The 24,653-nt window shown below is 45.4% G+C and overlaps 1 protein-coding gene across 1 annotated transcript in view; it reads left to right on the top strand.

Annotated features, from left to right (window-relative positions):
- The window catches only part of KIF7 (kinesin family member 7), a 295,905-nt gene that overhangs the window by 255,580 nt on the left and 15,672 nt on the right, over positions 1 to 24,653 (top strand). Inside the window, exon 17 of the mRNA XM_078683208.1 lies at positions 18,330 to 18,503. Within this exon, the coding sequence (XP_078539334.1) occupies positions 18,330 to 18,503 (174 nt within the window). The remainder of the gene's footprint in view (positions 1 to 18,329; positions 18,504 to 24,653) is intronic.

Genomic DNA, 24,653 nt, shown 5'->3' with positions numbered 1-24,653 from the left:
AGCTTTTAATTTTAGGCACAGAGAAATAAGTGACTTGCCCAAAATTACAGAATGTTGCAGAGGTGATGCCTTCACTACTTGTTTTCCTTTGCAGACTACTCCTCCCTATCTCCCCCGCAGTCTTTGCATTCCTCTTCTCTGAAATTAAAAGGGTTCCTTCTGCGTCATGTTCCCAGGCTAGCCGTGACACCCCAAGTGAATTACGGCATTTGTATTAACAAGTCCCGCATGAAAGATTAAAATCTGAGATGTTATGATCAAAGCTGCAGCAACTACAAAGCTCTTTAAAAAAAAAAAACCATTCTGCTATTAAACCTAAACCCACCGAATTTAGCGTTGCTTTGAAAAACCCTCAATCTCTTCCGCTGCCTTAAAACTCGAGTCACTATATAACCATAATGCTGCTGTCCTCACTATTCACAATTCTCACTCAAAATAATATCTGCTGCTAACAGCACTGCTGTCCCTGCTTGTTTTCATTTGGAGACTATCGCTCCCTATTACTTCCTCACGCTTTGCATACCTCTTCGCGAAGATTACATGGGCTCCATGCACATCATGTTTCCAGGCTAGCAGTAAATCTCAGAGTGAATTATAAATGTTATTGCAGTGAATTGTTTGCACAGTAAAAGGGCAGTTCCTGGCTGGATTGGGCCGGAGGGGCTGGCACGTCTGCGCCACACTGAGCCAGACAGTTTGCCAACGAGGACATGGAAGTCAGAAGGGGTTGGAGGGGCTTGCATGGTGGGGGTTCTGTCTCAATCAATCAATCAATCAATCAAATCATTTGTATAGCGCACTACTCACCCGGAGGGTCTCAAGGCGCTGGGGGGGGGGGTCCGCTACTGCTCGAACAGCCAGGTCTTGAGCTGCTTCCTGAAGGCCAGGTGGTCTTGGGTCAGGCGGAGGTGGGACGGGAGGGAGTTTCCTGTTATCATCTGCTTTACATGTTGCCTGTCAGTGTGGCAGATGTCTGCCCCTTTACCTGAAGCTCCCCTGTCCCCTTAAACGATCTTTCAAACTCATTGTTTGTCCCTCATACTCTCTCTGTCTCATGAGCAGTTCGTTTAAACGCTGCATCTGTCTTCCTCCCCAAACCTCTGCCTGTCTGTCTTCTAAAGTTTCTCCTTTTCCTCAAACCCAAACTGCCGGTCTCTGTTTGTCAAACTCTCTCTCTCCGTCAAAAGCACACTCCTCCCCACCTATCCTCCTATCCCAAACTCGGTCCGTCTTTCTTTTAAACTAAGTCTATTTGGGGTGAACTATCTGCATGGAAGGGTGTACGGGCCTCTGTATAGGAGCAGTATGATGTTGCATTTTAGTGTTTTGAAGCATACGGGAACCTTTTCCTATACCACAGTAGTCAAAGATCTAAATTAAAGGACTGATCAGATTTATTGGGGTGCTTCTCCTGATGGGACGGGTTGCAGGGACACTTAAAGTCTCTCAAAGATGGCAGCAAGTGGCTTGTTACTGTCACCGAGCCTCAAAATAGCAGTTTAACAAGAGACAATATATGCGTTAATGCATAAATATTGTCAAAGTACATGTATTGAAATGCCACTTTTTGAAGAGTATCAAAAACTGTTCTGTTTCAAAGTTTAAGAAAAGCAGGTGCTATGAATTTTAGAATACTAATTTTATCAATGTGATACAAACCCCATGTGCCAAGCTACAAATGGAAGTACCTCTTGGTGGTTAAATAAAAGCTGTAGTTAATATGTTAGTTGTACTCATTTTATCTGCTCCCATAGATGAATTAGGAGGGATTCATTTCGAACATAGGTTGGCCTGTAACACTGAAAGCTATGGAGCAGTCGCTCAACCAGAGGAGCGATCTCACCATCGCTGGTCAAGGACGATCACCAGGAACAGTGTTGGAAGTTTTTTGTAACTTGCTGTGTAGATAAAGCTGTATGCCATGACTTGTGGCTTCCGAGCACTGTGGCTAACAATGTATGTTTGTAGGTGTAGGAAGCTGGCCCATTATATAGTGAACCAAAATAGAGTAAAGAGTCCAGGCAAACCTCAATCGGTTTACAGAGACACAACTGATGACCCAAATGCTCTCTTTTTGGTAATGTGTACGACCAGTTAGGCTTATCAGATGGTAGTGCTAAACATTTATTGCACACACAAAGGCAGTAAGACACACATTCAATGAAGCAAACTACACCAATTTATAAAATAAACACAGATTTCAATATGAATTTTGATACCAAGATCATCGGAATCAGAGTTATGATTTTTCACAGGTTTCAAAAGTTCACACTTAGTGCAATTTCTCGAGCGATAACCTATGACGGAAAAACATATACTGCATTTGGGCACTTAACAACTTAAAGGGACCCTCCTCCTGGACTTACGGTGAGTATGTGGCAGGGTTCAAGGCAACACCAACAGGTCACCTCAGGCGGCACAGGGGTGGTGGCCGAGTGCGGAGGTATGTTTCAGCGTCAGGTGTCCTGTTTACTTCAATGGAGAACAGCCTGGTTGAAAAGAGGTTGCAAGCTGGGACTGGTGGGTCAGTCTGGGTGAACCCTCAGGCGTGGAGGGGGCTCAGTCCTTGAGATGCACACGCATGTAGGGACACTGTTGGTCCACTTCTCAGACTTTAGCTCGGTTGCAGTAGTGTCTTTAGACGTCGGTTCCGTGCTGCAAGAGACACTTGCGGTTGAGGGGGCCTGCACAAAGAGGCCTCAGGTGGCGACTGGGAGTCCAGTCTTGGCAAACCCAAGGATAGGCTGAGAGGGTGTCATGACCCGATTGGCACAGTCACCTCCCTTTGACTCAGGTTGTGGGGCGTGGGTGTATAGGTGTTTTGAGGTGTCAAGAGGCGGCCATCGGAGGCTCCCTGTTTGTCTTTGGTTCTGCAGAAAGGGACAAACAGGACAGCTGTACCACTCTAGGTGTGAGTCTCACTGTCCTTTAAGTTGCTCCACATGCAAGTCGGTTTTCCTCGGCATTGGTGTCCGGGCTGGACACAGCAAACTTTGGTTGCTGCAAGGGATCCGATTCCCTGGGTATTCGTGCTGTGCGGCTCTTGACAGTCCTAGCATCCCCACACTTGGAGGGAGGGCGAATCTGCCCTCTGAAAAACACAGGTAGGTCCTCCTGGGTGGCTGCTGCATCTGTAGGCCCGGTAAGCGGCATTTTGGTGAACCTGATCTTGCTTCTTTGGTACCTGAGGCTGCAGGGGAATAGCTCCTCTACTCCAAGGGAGGTCCCTGGCACTTTGTGAAGCACTGGCAGTTCTCCGGGTTACATAGAGTCTCCACAGTAGCGGAACAAGTCGGGTTCTCCATGAGGGTCGGGTGTAGCAGGCAGGCTGGCAGGGTTGGCACCAAGTCAGTTGTTGCTCCTCTGTTCTCGTGTGAGCAATCGTTTCTGTCCACTCCTTTTTTTTTTTATGGGGGTGCCACCTAAATGCTGTATTTAGGGGCATTACAGTGAGTGTTGGGTAGTAGCCAATGGGCTACCGACCTTTAGGATGACTGCACCCTCTATATGACCACCTCCTGTGGGAAGGGGGCATAACCCTGACCCAGAGGACCTATTTCCAACAAAAACTATGTTGGAATTTTCCTTATCGTATTCACTTCAGGTAGCGAACTTTAGGGGTGGTACTAGCCTGAGGATGAACACCCTTGCAGACTAGCTAGTATTACCACCTGTCTTGGTTCCAGATAAGCCTTGGGCAAGGGGTGGCATGTACCCTGTCTGGGAAGCCAGGGTCACATTTCAAAGGCGGGGGAGTCCTTTGAAGCCTTCTGCCTTGATATGCTAATTTACTAGCTATCCTGCTTGGAGGAAGTGATGCCACCTCCCGCCAGAACAGGCATTTTTCCGACCTCAGAAAGCCCGGGCTCTCACCTGAGGGAGTTAGAAACACGTCTGTGGTGGCCGGCTTGACAGGACCAGTCAGCCAAAACACTAGAGGTCGGTAGGTATTCAGGGGTTACTACTAAGGTACCCTCTTGGTGCAGGTATTAACCCATTACTGGAATTAATGTGGGTTTATCAATTTGAGGTGTTTGATAGTAAACACCATAGGTTTCAATGAAGCCATTATGTAGCTGGGAAACTCATTTTGACCAGTGCTCAGTACATACCTTAAGATGGCCACCTTGTTTATTTGTACTGTCAGTAATTGAACTGATCAGCACAGGGGCATATCTGCTCATGCAAATATGTCCTCACAAGTAATATAATGCACCCTGCCTCAGGCCTGTAAGGCCTGCTGTAGGGGTGACTTACAAATATTATATGCACTGTTAAAGGACTTGGCACACAGGGTGTGTGCCATGTCATGTATTCATTTTTTAGAGCACCTTGTCACGCAGCCTGCAGTGGCAGAATGCATGAGTTTGGTGGAGGGTCCCTTAGAGTAGCAAAAGATATGCTGCAACCTTTAGAAACTCTCTATAGTACCTATGCCCTAGGTACCAGGGTACCACTTACTAGGGACTTACAGAGATGCTAAAGGCCGGGTCAGTTGAGGATCAGTTGACTGGTTAGCTTGATTTGAGGAAAGAACACTGGCGATCTGGTTAGCAAAGTTGCATCAAATACCAGGCAAAAAGTAGGGGGACTACTGCAACAAAACCCAGTTTCTACAGTAGGTATGGCTGATTGGTTGGTTATTTGTATGAATGTGCAATGGAAGAGGCTTTTCTGTGATTGAAAAGTTGGGGTAGTTTGCAGAAATACCATCGGCTTGCCAAGTTACTGGAGTCTGTGCCCTTGGCACGAAGGCCTGAAGCTGCCACATCCTAGTGGTATTTAACCTTTATCTCCTAGTGTCACAATTCACACATTCTACTAACCCTTCAAGTACCAGAATGCAATGCAAGATGTATTTGTCACACTTGACATAGGACTGAGTGAGATCTCTGCATGAACAGAATTATTGCCTGCTTAGATACTCAAAGTACTCACTCAAATTATTAATGGACTCACTCACCCAAAATGTTACAGTTCATAGGACATGGGAATTAATTTAACACTCAGCAGAAAGCTGTGATTTTCCATCCCAGGAAATAGTGTTCCTGGCATGCCATGTGTTGGGCACTTTATGATGTCTTGGTACCCTGTGTGTTGTCATTAGCCGGATTATGGAGAAGGTGTTCTCAATCAACAAATTTACATATCTTGTAAAAATGTAATGCTGGCATAATATATCACACGTACAATATTTACATTCCTCTTCCAGATCGGGTCCCTGCCACCACCGCACATTTGTATAAGTGATACTCAAGTGATAGAAGGCCTGCACCTGAATACAGTTGTTTATTTACAGAACCAGTCACTGGAGAACCGCTTACCACACTATTCCTGCTCGTGGCACTACAAGACCAACATTGGACATTAAGAGAGGTTCAAACGAGTGCTGTATCCTTGCTATGCAGCTGACCAGGTTAACCTTTTACGGGCTGTAGCTAAACATTAAAAAAGTGAATTATATGCTAGGGCTTGACAGAACACAGTGTAGACACAATACGAACACAGAGTGGTGATCTTTGCCCTCGCCGTTCGACCATCTTGTGTGTGGGAAGCAAGTTTCAGGTCACATATATATTAGCTTTTCTTTAAATTGCAAAGCACTGCTATGTGTTTTTATTTTGAAAATAGACTGTATTGATGCTGGGATAATGGCTAAATCTTAACCAATACTTGATGACTATACTGACCAGTTCTTGTAATGATATCAGTCAACAGTACACATGCTTAACATCTGCAGATTCTGAGCACCTGTATATTTAATTTGCTATATGGGGCACACGCATATCTCAGAAGGGAGATAGGTAGCTTGGTAGATTGGCACAAGCAGTCAGGCTTATCTTAGAGGCAGTCTGTAAAGCATTTGCACATAACCAACAGTAACATAGTCAAAGCAGTACAAAAGGACACCACCGTTTAGAAAAATATCCAATATTTTTATGTACTCAAAACAAGACCAAAAACGATAAGAATCCACATACAGTATTTGAAAAATAGATACTTTGCAAGATGTCTTCTAAACTGTAGAAATACCTCAAAAACACGGTTCGTACGAATCAGTAGCTCAGTCCGGGGCTGCGATGATGCTGAATACAACAGAGTCTAACAGTTCCAGCCAACCTCGTCAATACGGGCTAGCAAAACCATGAACCGACTCGGTAACAGTATCTTTCTCGTTGCGGCTTACACAGAGGTACAAGCCGGTTGTGGCAACCGGCTCAGTTGCGTTGCAAAATTGGGTCTTTTCGATGCAGTGCAGGCAGCGGCTCGGTGACAATCGTCTAGACGGCGTCGGTAAGACCAAGGCTTACGGTGCAGAGCGAGACCGTGCTCAATGCGGTGCTGGCAGGTTACGGTTCCGTTCTCTGTGGCAACTGAACCAGCGGTTCCAGAACCGGTACCCGGAGGTTGGTGATGTCTTTGCAGTCCCTGAGACTTCAAGACAGGAGGCCAGCTCGGTTTCAGGCCCTTGGAGATACTCAGCACAAGTAAAGAAAGTTCAGTCCAGTCCTTTCACTGGCCAAGGCAGAAGAAGCAACTGCAGGCCAACCCAACAAAGCAAAAACACAGCGAAGGGGCAGTACTCCTCCTCGCAGCTCTTCCAGCTCTTCTTCTAGGCAGGTTCCTTGATTCCAGTGAGTTCTAAAGTTTAGGGGTTTGGGCCCCACTTTTTATAGCCCAAAATCCTTTGTCCTTTCAGGCAGAGAGTGTCTGTGCCCAGCCAGAACCAGTTCTGTCCTCACTGGTGCAGCTTCCTGGCAAGAGTTGGAGACAGCATTGTCAGAGGCAGACCAGGCCCTATTCAGGTGCAAGGGAAATTTCCTTCCACCACTCTAAATGCAGACCGCGTCTGTTCAGGTGCTAATGACAACTCCTCCCACTACTCTGAATGCAGCCCAGGTCTATTCAGCCCATCCCTGACCCATCTAGACTCTTGAGCCACTGCTCCTCCCCAGCCGTTGTCACTCCAAAGCAAGACCGTCAATACACATCCTAACAGAGGCACACAGGATAGCTAAGCAAGAAAATACCTACTTTCTAAAAGTGGTATTTTCAAACACGGAATGTAAAAATCACCTTTACTAAAAGATGCATCTTTAGATTAAGTTCAGGCATACTAAACTTTATTTCTCGACTTTGTTCCCAAGGCCGGTTATGTTTATAAGATGTTATAAACAAACTTTCCATTTTGTCCTATGGAACAGGTAGCCTTGCAATAGTGAAAAGCGAAAATGGCAGTAATTCATTACCAGGACTCTACACACACACACCAGGGCATGTCCTACCTTTAATATACACTGCATCCTGCCCACAGGGGTACCTTGGGCCTACCTTAGGGGTGACTGACATGAAGAAAAGGGAAGGTTAAGGCCTGGCAAGTGGGTACACTTGCCAAGTCTACATAGCAGTTATAAACAGACTCTGCAGTAGCAGGTCTGAGTTACCTTTTCAGGGCTACTCATGTGGGTGGCACAATCAGTGTTGCAGGCCCACTATTAGCATTTGATTTACAGACCCTGGCACACTCGGTGAACTTTACTAGGGGATGATTAGTAAATCAAATATGCCAATCATGGAAACACCAACCCATAACACAATTTACCCTAAGATCATATGCTCTTTAGCACTTATTAGCAGTGGTAAAGTGCCCAGAGTCCTAAAACCACCAACAACAGCAGGTCAGGATAAATAGGAGGAAGAAGCCAGGGTAGACCAATCCATACCTCGATGTGCTTCCCTGTTTAGGGCGATAGAAACTGGAACCTGGCCCGCAACAGCAGGGTTTTATTCCTGTTCTACGCCTTCCTGAACCTAGTTGGATCCCTCTATCTATACTCTCAGGGCCCACTAAGCTGACCCATAGGAAACCCTTCTCCTCACCTGTGGACCCCATCTGTGCAGTGCCTAAACTTTGCTCACAGATGTGTCCCCATAGGCAGACAATACCCACATGGCGAACACATTGGTGTGGCCCAGTCCATCCCCAGTGAGGCCCAAATAGGCGCTTTTCAGACAGGCTGTAGCACTGTATTGAATCAGGACTCCTCGGCAGAGCTGCAGTAGTTTAAATGAGTCTGTGCCCACATAGCTCTGCTGCGGAAAACCCTGTAATTCATGGAGCATTACTGAAACTTCCTGATTGCTCAAGCGTTGTGCTGGTACAAGCTTTAATAATCTGCTCTTATTCGTTATTCATAGCGCTTGCTGCCACAGATGGTGCTTGCGGAAACAAGGGGCCCTCGCTCATAACCCCTCCAAAACAGCATAGCTGCCAAGGTCTCAATTGGGCCCCAGCCATTATTTTTAGCGAACACTCAGCATGCTGGGATTTATGGGGGCATACCTAGGACAAGCAAACCAAAACTACAAGTCCCAGATATTGAATGTTCTTTTGGTTATAAAAAGCCAGGACTGTTCAACGGTGTCACATAAACCTGTCGCAGGAGTGTGATACTCACAGTACACTATCCAAACTCATTTTGAATCTGGGGGCACAGTTCTGCTATTGGAAAATATTACAAAATCAATTGACACCTTCAGTTTCTGGCAGCATAGCACTCAGGACAATGTGCTGCATCGCTACACACTTACGAGGTCCAAAAGGCGAGGCCTATTGGTTATGTCAGTGCTTTTTCTTTTTTTCCTTTATAGGGTCGAGCCTAGGAGTGCATGTGCTAGCGCATGCGTCTTCTTTGCGAGACTCTCTTGTTTAATAAAAGGAACTTGGAGCCCACTCATTACTTACCATTTGTGCGTCTCAGTGTCACTCTTCTTTTGCATCATCACCAATTTGATACTTGATCTGAAACGTCCTTTCTGATGCTTGCTGTGGAGCACGTACGAAGCACAGGTTAATTCAACTTAATCAGTGCCTGTCCGCTGCTCCGAAAGTGATCCAGGTACTATTTCGCCCCACTCCTGCCACCCGCTGCTCACTCCATACCACTTTTTTAAATTCTTTTTCTTTAATTTGTTTTTGATCAAAGGTTTCTGAATGAATTGAACACATTCCCTGCAGATTTACTAATCTTTTTATTGTTTTCATTTTTGTACGGAGAAATAGTCCTCCTAAATAGATAAAACTTAGTTAAAAAAACGTCAGATCAAATTAGACTTGAAACATGGGCTGGCCAGCATGCCCTGTTCCTCCTTAATGCCTATATGATAGCTCTGTCGGTTCATGTAGCTGCAGCAGAAATCTGAGTACGACCCACCGCAGATTATAAATTTAATTTCTGGGTAAATTAGTTAAACGCTGGTTCTTTGAAGAAAATGAGGACAGCTGAAATTAGTTAACTACTGTTTAAAGTGCTAAAGAATCTCAAATCTGTCGTAGCTAACGGTACATGGCTACCTCTCATTGAAAGGCCAAGTGGGAGCCATTGTCTCATCAAGCTTCTTCCAGCTACGGAAAATCAGAAAAATTGCACACTTACTCACCCATTCAGCACTAGTGCAGGTAATAATCGCCCTGGTACTTTCTCGCCTTGATTTTTCTAATGCCATCTATCTTGGGCTCCCACTCGGTACACTGAAACAGATGCAGATGGTTCAAAATCAGGCGGCGAGGCTGTTATGCAAACAGCCCAAATGGCAGTCAGCCCGCCCAAGTCTGAAAAAACTCCATTGGCTACCAATAGCCCAAAGGATCATATTTAAAACGGGGTGCACTGTATGTAAAGCTCTACACGGAAAAGTCCCAAAATGTATCAGACAGTTGCTAACTGCACATAAACCACAACGCAACCTACGCTCAGCACACCTGAACCTGCTGACCATCCCCTCCTTTAAAAGGAAGAAGCAAGGAGAAAGCTGCTTCTCTCACTTAGCGGCTGTGCTGTGGAATTCCCTTCCTACCTCACTCAGGAAATGCGACAGCCTCTTGGTCTTCCGAAAATCACTAAAAACATGGTTATTCAAACAAGCCTATGATTAGGGGTTATTTCGGGACCTCAGACACTAGCGCCATGAAACCCTTGGGTGTACGTGCGCTCTACAAATAACCAAAAAAAAAAAACTTATTGCATCCCATGGTAGCGCTACGCCTCCTAATCCAGTGCGACCAGAACCGGCGTTAGTGAGGTCACATGGGCTCTTAGCTACTTTCCAGAGCTCCAAGAAATTACATTTTTTTTGGACTTGGCCTATAACACTGTTCTCTCACAGAGGCTTTGCTCAACGCTCACACTTTAAAAGAACAACCTAAATCTGGAACAATTGTTCTATTTCCATTAAATATAATGGGGTTTTATTTCCGGAATGCAGCAGTGATGTATGGCCCAGTTCTTAGTCTTTAAGTGTGCCATAAATCAATTGAGAACTAAGGTTTTAGTTCTTTAGGGAAATCCTTGTGAGAATGCAATATCGTCACCCAGCTAGTGATGTTATTTTTGTTAAGCGGTATTACCTTTCCTCAGGGTCAGTATTTTCCCTCCATGAGCGTCTTCTGCAATAACTAATAAGCCTACACTTACAGAAGTCTGGCATGTGTGTATATACATGTAGTAATGCATGGGGAACGCTCCAATATCCTGTCATTTTTCCACTCCAGGGGTACTGTAATCATAACCACGATAAACCAACTGTGCCCTTTCTGTTGCATGGAAACCCCTAAAAGTCTACAAATTCACATGGCATTTATTGTTTTTCTCCTCAATTATTATACCTTTTTTTTCATTTGTATAGCGCAGAATCTGCTATCAGTACCTCCTTATGTGGCTTTCTGGTTGCTCTGGGATAACTTTTCAGACATCTCCATTACAGACTAGATTCTGATTTGGCTTGTGAAGTAATTTCAAGGTCTCGCCTACACCGCGCATGCACTCTTTGAGACTTTTGGTTTTCTAACACTAGGCTCAGAGCTGCCCTTTTCTTTTCATTGGTTGGCTTCTTTGTCATTCATTTGCTTGATTTTTAACGGTGAGCTGCTGTAGGCTTCCTTCCTCTTTGTCTGGTTGTCCCTCCTAAGGAGCATGGACGTTATACTAGTGTACTTCCATTGTTCTCTGTTTTTTAGATGCTGAGTTTTAGTTTGAGCCTGCCACAGCACATCCACTGCTTGCACATTTGCTCTCGCTTGCAAGACTATTGTGTATAACAAGGGGCTTGCAGCCTGCCCATTGCTTACCATTTGTGGGCTCTTTTGTCACTCTACTTTGGTGCCGCTTAATTAACCAGCAAAGGCTAAGCTGTCAGTTTAATTCCCTTCCTGGAGCACAAACCAAGTATAGATTGATTCCACTTGTTTTAGGTACTATTAATTTTTTTTCACCCTCCCCACTCCCCCTTGTGCCTGGTGCTTCTTTCCCCTTCCTCCTATCCCCTTCTCGATGTTGCTCCCTCCCTGGTGTTTTCAGTTATTCAATTTATTTGCCGTTTTATATAGAGCAAACTTGACTTGAAGGTATTGGAGTGCTTTACTTGAGCTCCAGTTACATTACAATAATGCTTTAAAAAAGTTTTTAGGTTTCGCCCTGGGCGTTGCAACGGCGAAACCTCATGATCCTACATATGGACTTTGGTTCCGCCTCTGTCTCCCATTGGCTAGCTCCATAAATGGAGGCTAGCCATTGGGAGACAGAGGCTGTCAATCACGCTTTCTCGTGAAGATGCGATTCGGGGGCGTTTCTGGGACATTTTTTAAGTCCCGCCCCTTTGTCCCGGGCCGCGCTGTCATTGGCTGCCGGCCCGGGACACCCCCGTGACGTCATTCCCCGGGCTGCGCTGTGATTGGCTGGCCGGCCCGGGACCTGACTCTGCTCCCAATTAACAGGGCCGTATTTTACTGTAAGCATCGCGCGAAACCGGGCTCTTGCATATAATATATGTTTACTTTCTAGCTTGTTTCCTACCTAAGCAGAAAGCATCGCCCATTCTAGTTATCCCATCACGCCGCCAAGCTTTTGTCTGTACTTAACTTACACTAACTGGTGTGATCCGCTGGCCTGATCTTTTAATATACGCCGAGAATACTGAGTTTATCGCTCGCCGCCGATGCGGGCTGTCCTCTATAGGTCACGAATTCGAATCCTTTCCAGGTCGGTAAACGGAGTGCCGTTACATCGGGATACAATGACATCAGTTACTGACAGCGATTAGGACCATTATTCGCTCTTAGATGTGTGTAGTCGTTTTATAGATTTGAGTCCAGAATACACACACGAGTCTTAAAAAATTACCCCGAAATGACGGATTTATGTGAGCTAATCTCCTCACGCGTATGGGTGCGCTCCTCTTAAATCATCCTGACTGCCAGGTAGTTTTCTTGCTGGGTCCGGCACGTGAATAACTCAGTTGCGTTGGTCGTGAGTCTATACGTCGTGACACACATAAGCGAGCAGGGCGTACAGCAGTATACTGAACTATTACTACAAGCATCCGGCGCGTGCCTTTTGTGAGTGGCACTGCAAGCACTCTGGGCGCCCGACTAGCAAACCACGTGCAGCTTACCTTCGAAATATGAAAATAACAAGGGAAACGAAGATTCCATTAATTTAAGAGGAAAATAACCTTTTGTCGCATTCTGTCATCAACATGTTTTTATACAGAAATCAGGTATTTAATGGCTTATGTTTGGATAGGATGCCATTTTAATTTTGAAGATTCCCTTTCACATCGACCCTGCTCAGTAAAATCAAACGAAGTAATTTAAAAGGAAGCAGGGAATTTAAACGTTTGCTAAAACGATTATTACTCAGGATTCTGGGATAGTCCGCGTACGTTTCTTTTTCTGTAAACGAATGCTTCGGTTGTGGACTCTGAATAAATTAACAAATCAGGGTCCTTTATAATTTTTATATTTATGAAAATATTAAATTTGGGGAAGTTCTCCTCTGGTGGGCTACTCTGTGCGGCTTTGTGCTCTTTACATAATATTACAGTGTCGACCTGTGTGTTTGGCCGAAAAAGTCACGTTGTTAGAGATTTTTAACAGCAAGCTTCTGCCGCTATTTGCACAGTCCATCCCCTAGACCAGCACTTATAAAATTCAGAAAATGTTTTAAAAAGAAAAGGTGCGCTGTGGAAACGGGGGCATTGTAGCGCGTGCAGCTGTTGCTGCCTTAATTGGACACGGACAGTTTGTGTATTGATTGGGTGTGAAGTGGCACAAGACAACCCCACAGCCTAGATAAACCAGCCCAGGGGGCCTTGGCCCCGTGAATCACACACTTCTCGTCTGGTCTGGAGCGCGTGCTTCCTGCTGGCACTCGGAGAGTTGGCAGCTACAGGTGGTTGCACGGCTCAGCACACAGCACAGATCTGTGACGCCGCCACCCTATGGGGGGGGGGGGGGGGGGGGGGGGCAGCGGCGACAGTGCAGGTCACCTCAAACGATACAAGATACAAGATCACAGAGAAACATGTCCATGGCGTCTTGTCGAGCTTTTTGGAAGCCAACAATCTGCTCCATCCATCCCAATCCGGATTCCGTCCTAATTTCAGCACGGAAACGGCGTTGTTGGAGGTCTCGGAGATCATCAGGGAGACCTTGGATGTGGGCGGCAAGGCCATGTTAGTCATGTTGGACCTGTCGGCGACCTTTGACACCGTCCCCCATGAGATGCTTCTCGCCAGGCTTTATGACATCGGCATTAGGGGGACGGTGTTCAAATGGTTTACATCTTTTCTTGAAGGCCGCCGCCAGACGATCTGGGTTTCCCAGAGCTCCGCCGAGATGCCGCCATTGGGAGTCGGGGTTCCACAGGGTTCTGTGTTGAGCCCGTCGTTGTTTAACATCTTCATGTCCCCTTTGGCGGCTGCGGTGGAGGCCTATGGGGCCCAGATCGTGTCCTACGCCGACGACACGCAACTCCTCTTCACATGCGGTAAAGACCAGGCATTTGATGGAGAGAGTATTCGGGGCTGTCTGGGAATGGTCTTCGACTGGTTCCAGCGGAACAGTTTGAAGGCCAACTCCAGTAAGTCGGAGGTCTTATTCTTTGGCTGTGTCACCGACCCTGAATGGCGGCAATGGTGGCCGTCTGACATGTGTCCTCCCGCACAGTCATCACAGGTCGCCAAAAACCTTGGTGTCAAGCTGGACAATAAGCTTTCATTGAGAGCTCATGTCCTTGGGCTGGCTGGCACCTGTTTCGGCATTCTGAAGATGCTCCGCAAGTTTCTACCACTGCTGTCTGTGGAGCATAGGCGCATTACTGTGCAAGCGCTCATTGGATCCAGGTTGGATTACGCCAACGCCCTTTTCCTTGGCCTTCCTGATTATCTGGTCCAGCGCCTGCAGGTGGCACAAAACTCTGCTGCCCGCGCCATTTTTGGCCTGCATAGGCGTGCACGAGCTGCTGGGTTGCTGCATACGCTTCACTGGCTGCCTATCCGGAAGCGGATCATGTTTAAATCCCTGACGCTGATGCACAAAGCATTGTTTGGTTTAGGTGCGGGATACCTGCAGCGAAGATTGGCCTTGTATCGCCCAGCCCGCTCACTGCGGTCCGAATCTCTCTTTAATGCCGTGGTCCCGCGTGTGAGGAAGGCCCGCACTGGGGGGCGCTCCTTCAGCTTCAAGGCTCCCCAGTTGTGGAACTCGCTTCCGCTGGCGCTACGCAGCACCTCCAATCTGCTTCAGTTCAGGAAGAGCCTGAAGACCTGGCTTTTTAATCTTTAGGCTTTTTAATCTTTAGGCTTTTTCTGGTGGGTTTTTCTTTTCTTTCTTTGTATCTGTTGTTCCTTGTTGTGTTATTCTACACCGAGCTGCCTGTGGAAAGCGCCGGGACACTCTTTCAGAGTAGCCGTGCGCTATATAAACTCAATATAACATAACATAACGATGGACGTGGACAGTGGGCATTTCCCCATGTGTTTCTGCATTTAGCTAGGTCCACCATCGAGCTGCAGGCATACAATGTGCACGCTACACTTTCAGCAGCCTGTTCCACGATGCTGTGTATTTATCATTTATTAAAATCTCCACGTTTTACAGTACTTTTGTCGACAATATTACCAGATTAAATTCACGGAAGTTTGGTCTCTTTTGAAGCAGACAGGTTACACTTTTTACATTGACTGGCATATCCGGCTTTTGTGGGACGTTGTTCTGTCTCATTCAATAAACGCAAACTTGTAAACCTCCTAATAATAGTACGTCACCACAGGCTTCTGTGGAAGTTGGAGTATTTAAGCGGATTCTTTTAGGTGTAAACTCTGCTGTTGGACTTTACTCCATGTCCGTGTCTTGAAATGTTAATAAAAGCAGTATTGGCAAAGCCATTGGGTCTAGCCTTGGCAAAGCCTTGGCAAATATATACATTTGGTACATAATTGTGAACTTTTTTTGTTGCTGAGATGTACATTAGGTGATAGAAGTTTTAAAATAATAATACGTAAAATTGAGTAGTTGTTTTGGAAGAGCATCCTCTATTTTGACATGAGCCCTTCTATCTTTGTTTTGATGGGACACGTTTTTGTTGACTATAGTAGACATAAGTGTGGCTCTGTGTGTGGCTCTGTGTGTGTGGGGGGGGCTCTGTGTGTGTGTAGGTGTGGGTCTGTGTGTGTGTAGGTGTGGGTCTGTGTGTGGCATTTGCGAGAGATTAAGCTATTGGCATTGTAAATGACAATGCCATTTATTTATCCGTTTTCATAACCAACACATAAATGACAAATTTGTCATTTACAATGCCAATAGCTCTAACTGTTGCAAAGGCGAAACCGTTGCATTGTAAATGCTTGTTTTATTTAGGCACAGGGACACATTAAACAACATTACATTCATGTTTGTTTTAGCACCAGGTGATTAGCTGATTTGCTCAGAATCACAGTATGTTGATCCAATGCTGAGACTCAAATCTGGTTATCCAGTTCCAAAGTTGGCTGCTCTGGCTATAACGCTCCATCCTTTACCCTAATGGCATCTCAATACGAATCACAGGGGCACAGTATAAAAGCGAAATTACCCATTAAAAGCGAAATGACCCATTAATCCATTTGAACGTCTTGCTCCTGTATTTGCTTTTTAGGGAGCCGATGGGTCTTTTCCTGGCCTGTGCTCCACTGCAGTGTGCTCACTAACCCTCCCCTTCCCCCCAATCTCACCAAACAAAGCTGCTATTCCTGCTGCCAGCCAAGCCCTCCTAAAACGAGCCACCAGATCATGATGCGGTGCCTTTACAGCACAGAAGCACTTAATATGTAAACAAATCCTTGTTGTTTTACTTTAAAATTGCAGGGAAAAAATACTATTTTTCAGGAAGTGTTCTATCTAGTTGCAGTTACATATTTATACTGCTCCTTTTGGAAACCTTGTTTCGTAGACTACCTTGTTTTTATACCTCTTATTCAACCGAGCATTGGCAAAGCCAATAGGTCTCGCTTATGAGAGCGATTGACTATGGCAATGTTTTGTAGCCATGTTGTGCAGCATCGTAGATACTTTGCAGTGTGGCTAAAACCCTTTTCAGAAAGCTTTTTAGCCACAGTGCAAAGAATCTGTGCTGCTGTACAACATGGCTACAAAGCAGTGCCAAAGTCAATAACTCTCATAAGCGAGGCCATTGGCTTTGCCAATTCTTGTTTAAGTAGAACACTTTACTAGATATTGTGATTGCATAGTATATATTGTGTTGTGCAGAGTGTGAGTTCCTGAGTAACTCCACTTTCTTGAATGAGCCTCAACTGCCTCTCCTTAATACCCTGATAGTCAAATGCGTAAAGGGAGTAACATTATCATCCAGTTTGAGCGCACCAGGGATGTGGCTCTGAAACAGAATCAACAGAGATTGGTTCCCAGTAACAGCTCTTCCTCAGGACCCCAAGAAAAGGCCTCCAAGTAAGGGTTGGTGAAGTGGGTATTGTAATGGTCCATAAAGCAGAGACATGCAAGTGCAGGTCCCTAATAAAAAAAGAAAATTAAGGAGACGGGGATCTTTGAGGATGCAGCAGTCACTGTTTGCAGATGCAGGTATGATAACCACCCAGATATGAAAAGGTAAAAGGCACAGGATTCACTGTAATGTTTCTTGTTTCCGATTTCATGTCAGTAAAGTGGCAAAGCAAAATGTGTCTTGCAGAGTAATTTATGGTAACTAAAATGACATAGAGGTGGGTTAAGGTGTAAATTTTATTCACAGTTGTAATAAAAATGATTTTTTCTTAAGGAAAGAAAGCAAGTATACTTCACTGCCAACAACTTTTATAAAGAAAAAAACATATACATGTGACATAAATCACTGTTTATGGAAAATTAAATGTATACTATTCACTTCGTTTTAACTTCAAGGCTTTTAGTCGATGGAAAAAAGGTAATCTGATCTCCTGTGTCCCCTCACCCCTTGATCTGCTCACATGGTTGTATTTTAGTGTCGAATTTCTTTGGATTTCCAGCAAGCCCTTCAAATGTAAGTTTTGATGGATACTTCTTCCCATAGATACCTCACCTTGTGAATGTTTATTATCTCCAGACCAAATCTACGTAATAGCAACATCTACATGCATTGCTAGTTGGTGGTTTGAAGCTTCAGCTATGGCTCCACAATGTCTTGGAAAATAACAGTGAAAAATTTGATGCACGTTTATGACAAGGTTTTGTAGCATCTTTATATTTTTGAGTGTTTTATCAAAAATGGTTACCTGTTTGAGCGATTTCCTGTGAATGTGCCAAAACGTAACTTTCTGGTTTTCAGTCCTGCAAATCCTGCTATAATCAGATGTGTGTGCCCTTCTCAATGGCTGCATGCAGTACCTGGGCCTCCAGCAGAACTCTGCTACAAATGCACCCACATGCACAATATAGTGATAAGGAAAAGGGAGGCATTTTTTTTTTATGGGCAAGATCTGTCATGCCATGCTGTTGCACTCCCTCGTTTCATGTAGGAAAGTCTTTGAAAAGGGGAGAGTACCTCTGCGGTTTCCTCACACCATTAGCATGCAATTTGATTGGATACATGATTGGGCACTAAATTAATGCAACAACTAGAGTGTCAAATGCCGTTTGTTTAATTGCCTCTGTTATTCTGATATGTTAGTGACTTCCCTCACTAGGAAATCTTTGTCTCTTGCATTTGTTTTGTAAACCAGATCTCACTTTAGGATATGTTGACAGCGAACAAACTAGTACTTAGACAGTGCAACATTGTATATATTATTTTGAATGATGGACAACAGAAGTGACCTGTTTGCTGTCGCTTTACTCTGCTTGTAGCTTGCGAGAGCTACAAGACTCTTTAAGGAAATGTGTATGTGCTTCAATATTATATTTCATAGCCTAAATTGTACAACGTGGAATGTTAATGGTATGGAATACATTGCTTAAATGTCTACATGATGGAATGTCATTTTTTTAAAAAGCTGTATGTTTTTTTTTAATATAATTTCAGAACAAATGGGTGAAGGCATCGCTGGCAGCAAGCGACAATATGAAGTCAGGATCAGAATGCTAGAGCAGGAGCTTGGTTGGTACAAGTGGGCCCACCAAGAGCTGAGTCTGAGACTGACCGTGATTGCTCATCCCCAGAATTCACCAGGCTGTCAGGGCAAACGGAAGAGTGTAGGTGGGTGGTCCATTCTGTTTGCAATTTCACCAGAATGCTGAAAACATTGCTATCATTGAGTGGTGGTGAAAGCTATGCTTGGAAAATAGCCATCCTGCAGAATTTCCGACGTATTTTCTATTTTCTTTTTATTTGAAACTAGGTACTGCATTACATATTTATGATTAAGATTAAATGGAGAAATATGACTTTAAAATGAGCTTGTTTTCGATTAGTGCTTATTAAGAAAGATGTGGCCACAAAGTGGATCATGGGGATGCACACCAAAGCTCCATTGCGAATTGCTAATCAACTTGTGCAAATAGGTCTTGCAAATATCTTTCATTGTGGCCTGTGCAAGGTATGTGTTCTATGAGGGTAAAGTAATAAAGGGCAAAAGGATCTGACTTTGACTTTCCAAGCATGGTTTTTCAAGAATGAATGAATGTGAGTCTTATAATGCGCAAAAACTTAACCCCAAAGGGCATCAAGGCGCAGATAACAGACAGAAAATTATAACAAAGAGAGAAGGTGATATAGTCATAATTAATTAATTAATAGATTAATACGCCAGGGAAAAAAGCCATATCTTCAAAAGTTTACGAAAAACCACCAGTGAGGGTTGGCTAGAGAGTTCCGACGTTAGGGTATTCCATAGTTTGGGCACCAGGAAGGAGAACGCTCTTCCACCCCATCTCACCTTGTTGAATCTGGGGATGGTAAGCAAGTTTTTAGTGGATGAGCGAAGTGGTCTGTTGGGGATATAGGGGCTAACTAGGGATTTGATCCCTTCAGGCCCTGGTCCAAAAACCGCCCTGTGGGCAAGACAGAGGAGTTGAAACGAAATTCTGGCCTGTATAGGCAGCCAGTGAAGTTCTTTTCTAGCCTTGGTGGCAGATGAGCGCCTAGGCAGATTAAGAACCAGCCTAGCGGCGGCGTTTTGAACCACCTGAAGTCGCTGACTCAATTTCTTATTAATACCACCATACAGCGTGTTACAGTAGTCGAGCCTGGAAGATACCAGGGCGACCGTTGACTGTTTACGTGCCTCCGGCGACAGATAAGGGGCGATCTTTTTCAGAGTTCGAATAATGGTACAGCAAGTGGCCACTGTTTTATTGACCCGACGGTCAAATGAAAGGGCCGGGTCAATTATGACACCTACATTCCTGGCTGCCTGTGCAGGTTGGGGACATTCCCCTAGAGAGACAGGCCACCAATCCTCATTCCACACTTTGTGGTTCCCACCAAAAACCAAGATCTCAGTCTTCTCTCCGTTTAGTTTAAGATGATTACGTATCATCCATACTGATACCTCTTCCATACATGCTCTAAATTTCGGAGCAGAGTCTTGTGTTGGTCGGGAAGTGGAGACAATTATCTGAGTATCATCGGCATACAAGAGTACTTGATACCCAAAAGATCTTATAATTTTAGCAAGAGGGGTCAGATAGATGTTAAATAATACAGGGCTAAGAGCCGAACCTTGTGGGACCCCACATTGCACCGCCTGGGAGGGAGATAGAAATTTTCCCAGTTTTACTCTTTGCCGTCTCTGGTGAAGAAAAGAGGAAAGGCGGTTCAGAGCGTTGTCCTCAACCCCTATCGACCTCAACCTGTCAACCAGGATTGAAGGGGACAGGGTGTCGAACGCTGCTGTTAGGTCTAGCAACGCAAGCAGAGCGGTTCGACCTTTGTCAACTTCCGTTCTGATGTTATTGACTACCATCGTGAGGGCCGTTTCTGTGCTATGGGTTGCCCGGAACCCATGCTAGGAAATATCTAAAAGATTCTCCCTCTCCAGATATAGGGACAGGTGATGGTTAAGATGAGCTTCGAGCATTTTGGCCGGGCCGGTAGTAAAGAAATTGGCCGGAAATTTTTCAGTACATCGGGATTCAAGGAAGCTTTTTTCAGTAGAGGTTTAACTACTGCAGTCTTCCAGGCTACTGGGAAACTCCCTTCAGTGATGGACATGTTCATAATCTCCAAAAGAACAGGAAGTACAGTCTCTCTGCAAGCCTTAAGAGTTTTCAAAGGGCAAGGGTCCAGGGGGGAGCAAGACTTAGTGGCGTCTAGGAGTTTGTTAAGCTCTACCAGCGACATCAGAGGAAACTGTGTCAGACGGGAACCGGGAATTGCTTCCAGGATCTCCGAGCTGATAGGAGGATGGTCTAAAAAAGAGATAGGTGTTGGCAGTGTGTTAAGCTCCAAATTTAGAGTTTACAAAGCAGTATGTATGTCTACTATCTTAGTGTGGAAAAAATTAACAATGCTATTGCAAAGCTCCTGTGTCTCCACTACTGAATTTGGATTTTTAGGTGAGGATAGGGAGTTAATAATTTTGAAAAGCTCTCTTGAGGATTTCATCGAGGCAGTGGTATTATTGAAATGAGTCTTTTTCTCTTCTATTATCGCCCTTTTATAGTCTTTTAGGGCCTGTTTATGCTGGCTCTTCTCGGGGGCATTAGGTTGGGCCAGCCAAGCTCTTTCTTTTTGTCGGCATTTCTGTCTCAACAATTTCAACCGTTCTGAGTACCAAGGGGCAGAGGGGCTCTTCCTAGCAAAATAATGTTTTTTAGGGGGTGCTAGGGTATTCACAGCTTTGCATAATGCACTGGACAGGCTAAGAGCAGCAGCATTAGCATCAGGCAGGAGAGAGAAGTTGCCTTCTGCCAGAAAAGGGGCTATTGAGCTGTTATTTACCTCATTGTAATTTCTCCTGGTTTCCCATGAGTTGGTGTTTTTGGAGGACATGGTAGAGGAAGGTATACTAAGACGGAAGGGAACGGGCCAGTGATCTGACCAGGTTAAAGGGATCAGCGATTCGGTCTTCAACCTGCTATCATTAGAAAAGATACCGTCTAAAGTATGGCCCGCAAGATGCTTAGGGCCATCTACCAGTTGGCTCAGTCCACATGCGTTAAGATTTTCCATAAGAGCAATAGTGTCCGGATCCTCTGTCTTCTCCAGATGAAAATTAAAGTCACCTAGAAGAGTAAGATTAGGCCTATTAATACAAGGCTCTAATATTTCAAGAATCTTAGTGGCAAAAGGAGCCCTAGGACCGGGGTGTCTATAGCAGAGAATACCAGAAAAGGAGGAAGTGGGGGTAAACTGTATTGAGAAGTAGAGAGCTTCAAATTTGTCAGAGGGGGAGGAGAGTTGATCTATACGGCAGGTGAAGCTATCTTTACATAGAATTCCCAAGCCCCCACCTCTGCGACCTTCACGGTCCATTCTAACTAGTGTATAGCCTTCGGGAATGGCATCAACCAAATCAGGACCGGCAGTATCCGAACCCCAGGTTTCGTTAATAAAAACCCAGTGAGGTTTTCTTAGTAATACCAACTCATTAAAAGCTACATTATTTTTGACCAGGGACCTAGCATTAATGAGCAGACCAGGCTCCGTAACCAGAGTGTCTAAACACTTATCCGCCGGTGTCCGGCTCCGGCGAATTTTGTGCCCACGAGCGGCTCCCTGGGGAGATGAGATAATACAGCCACAAGTGATATTTTCAGGGGATCTAGTATGGTGACAAGGTAGAGGAGGTGGCCTAAGGGAAAGGAGAGTATTGAGGGAGTATGACTCACAATCTGGTAACAATATAGAGCGGGGAGCAGCATTCATGGCTCCTGGCGCTTCCTCGGCGCTGACGGGCTGGACTCTGACGCGACTCCGGCGCAGGTCCGGCGCGTCCGCTGTTCGCGTCCGCTACACAAAGTCATGTCCATCCCTTTTGTACCCAGCGCTGGACTTCGCAAATCGCTTCCTCCCAATCAAAAATGGCCGCTACTAAGAGATCCCCGGTACCGGCCGAACTCCGCCATAAATCGGCTGCGAGCTGGCCCGAGATGCGGGAATAGCGGGGGATAGTGCAGATAACCTCCTAAATCGAGGTAAAGTGCGAGTGCAGGCAATTAAAAAATAAAGATGCAGTTTAAAAAAAAAATTTTAAACCGGTTTAATCCGTGGCGCAAATAGGGGGAAAACAGTACCATACACCAGGCAACCTCCCGGCTTCCGCCTCAGGAGGGGAGAGAACACACACACAGCAAGGGAGAGCCAAGCAAGGAGTGCCCCTTTTGTACCCAGCACTGGACTTCGCAAAGCGCTTCCTCCCAATCAAAAATGTCCGCTACTAACAGATCCCCGGTACCGGCCAAACTCCGCCCTAAATCGGCTGCGAGGTGGCCCGAGATGCGGGAATAGCGGGGGGATAGTGCAGATAACCTCCTAAATCGAGGTAAAGTGCGAGTGCAGGCAATTAAAAAATAAAGATGCAGTTTAAAAAAAAAAATTAAAACAGGTTTAATCCGTGGCGCAAATAGGGGTAAAACAGTACCATACACCAGGCAACCTCCCGGCTTCCGCCTCAGGAGGGGAGAGAACACACAAGAGAGACATATTATTGATTTTGCCTTGTTTACTAGTGAAATAGGTAGACTGTGCATTCCACATGTAACCAACTTACTGACTGGAAGCGAAAGGAAGGTTGTAGACGTTAAAACAATAACTCATCTGGACTATGTGGCCAGTAAAGTTTGTTTCTGTTGCTTGGAAAATTCCATTGAACCCTTTTTTGTGGTTATGCGAGACGAGCCAATATTTATTGTTATGTTTGAAAGGCTTATATCCCTTAGGGGAGGAAGAAAAATCTGTAGCTGTGATGCTCCCACTTTCCAGATCCAACTTTGCTAGTTGGATCACTTGTCACACTTCATCTGTTTTGCAGCTGCAAACAGGACTGTCCCGGCCTTTTTCCATAGGGTTCTCTTTAAGTAGCCATCAAAGTAGTGTGCTCAAATGGAGGTAATTTCGGACATGAATGCGGTTAGTAGATTTCTGATAGAGACTTCTAGCTGCAGAGTCCTCACCTTTTGAATATACCCCAGTCGTCAGACTGGAACTGGCAGCTTTTTCATATCAATACTGCACAGGGATGTGTGACATGTCGTGTTTTCACTTTTGTCTGCACCAAGACATGCAGCCTGCAATGGCAGCCTTGCATGTGCTTGGTGTGGGGTCCCTTAGGGTGGCACAATTCATGCTGCTACCCTTAGAGACCCTCTTTAGTACCTCAAGACCTAGATATCAGTGTACCATTTACTAGGGACTTACAAAGGGTGCTAAAGGTTTTGCCAATTGGAGAAACAATTGTACAGTTTTGGGAAAGAGCTCTAGTTAGCAGGAACCCAGTGCACTTCCAGTCAAAATCACATCAGTTACCAGACAAAAAGTTGGGGCGACCATGTCAAAATGGGCTACTGTCCAACACCGTGCACTTCACTTCTGGCGTGGATGATGCCAACGATGCCACACAAAACTGAACAACGCCACATACCGGCGCACAGGGGTACTGCTCACAAATTCTGGATCCAGTCTGACCCATGGGAATCATTCTAAGGATTCTAAGGTAAAGAATCTGCAGCTACCTGTGTGAGTTTTTACTCTGGACTCCTGTATGCCTTCCCGCCAATACCACTTTTGCCCTGAGTTCTTGAGACGATCAGGACAGACCGGGCACAAGTCATCCTAGTGGCTTCGGACTAGGCACAGAGTATGGTACCCATAACTCCTGGGCTTAAGCATCTGTCATCCAATCAGGTTGCCCCTCCTGTAGGAGCTGCTGTTGCAATAGAATGACTGGCTTCTCCACCCCAGCCTTCTCAATCACCACGTTCGTGCGTGGTGATAGAGCGGTGGCAGCTGAACACCTTTGACTTTCCTCAGGAGGTGGTTTTCGTTTTGGCAGACAGGCATCCGATGATGAAAACTATACATCGGTTGTTGCTACAAATTTGTGGTTTAGTGCGGTGCTCGCCAGATTGATCCCCTCCCAGCCAATCTGTCAGATGTTTTGTTATTTATGCTGTCTCTTGCCAGGCAAGGCCTTGCCCTGCGCAATTTGAAAGGTTCTTTCGGCCCGCTTTGCCTTCTTACAGTTGCTTGATCAGCTTTCTTTATTTAAATCACCTGTTGTGATGCGTTTTTGTTTTTTTAAAGGACTGCACCATAGGTACCCCCGTATCCGTTTGTGATGCCCCAGTGGGACCTCAATTTTGTCCTTGCGTATTTGAGGTGTACTCTATTCGAGCTGCTCCACAGTTGTGTTTTACGGCTTCTCGCCATCAAAGCTATATTACTGATCGCCATCACTTCCACACA

Source organism: Lissotriton helveticus, chromosome 3_1, assembly GCF_964261635.1.
Source record: "Lissotriton helveticus chromosome 3_1, aLisHel1.1, whole genome shotgun sequence".
Taxonomy (NCBI): domain Eukaryota; kingdom Metazoa; phylum Chordata; class Amphibia; order Caudata; family Salamandridae; genus Lissotriton; species Lissotriton helveticus.
This window is presented reverse-complemented; position numbering and strand designations above follow the sequence as displayed.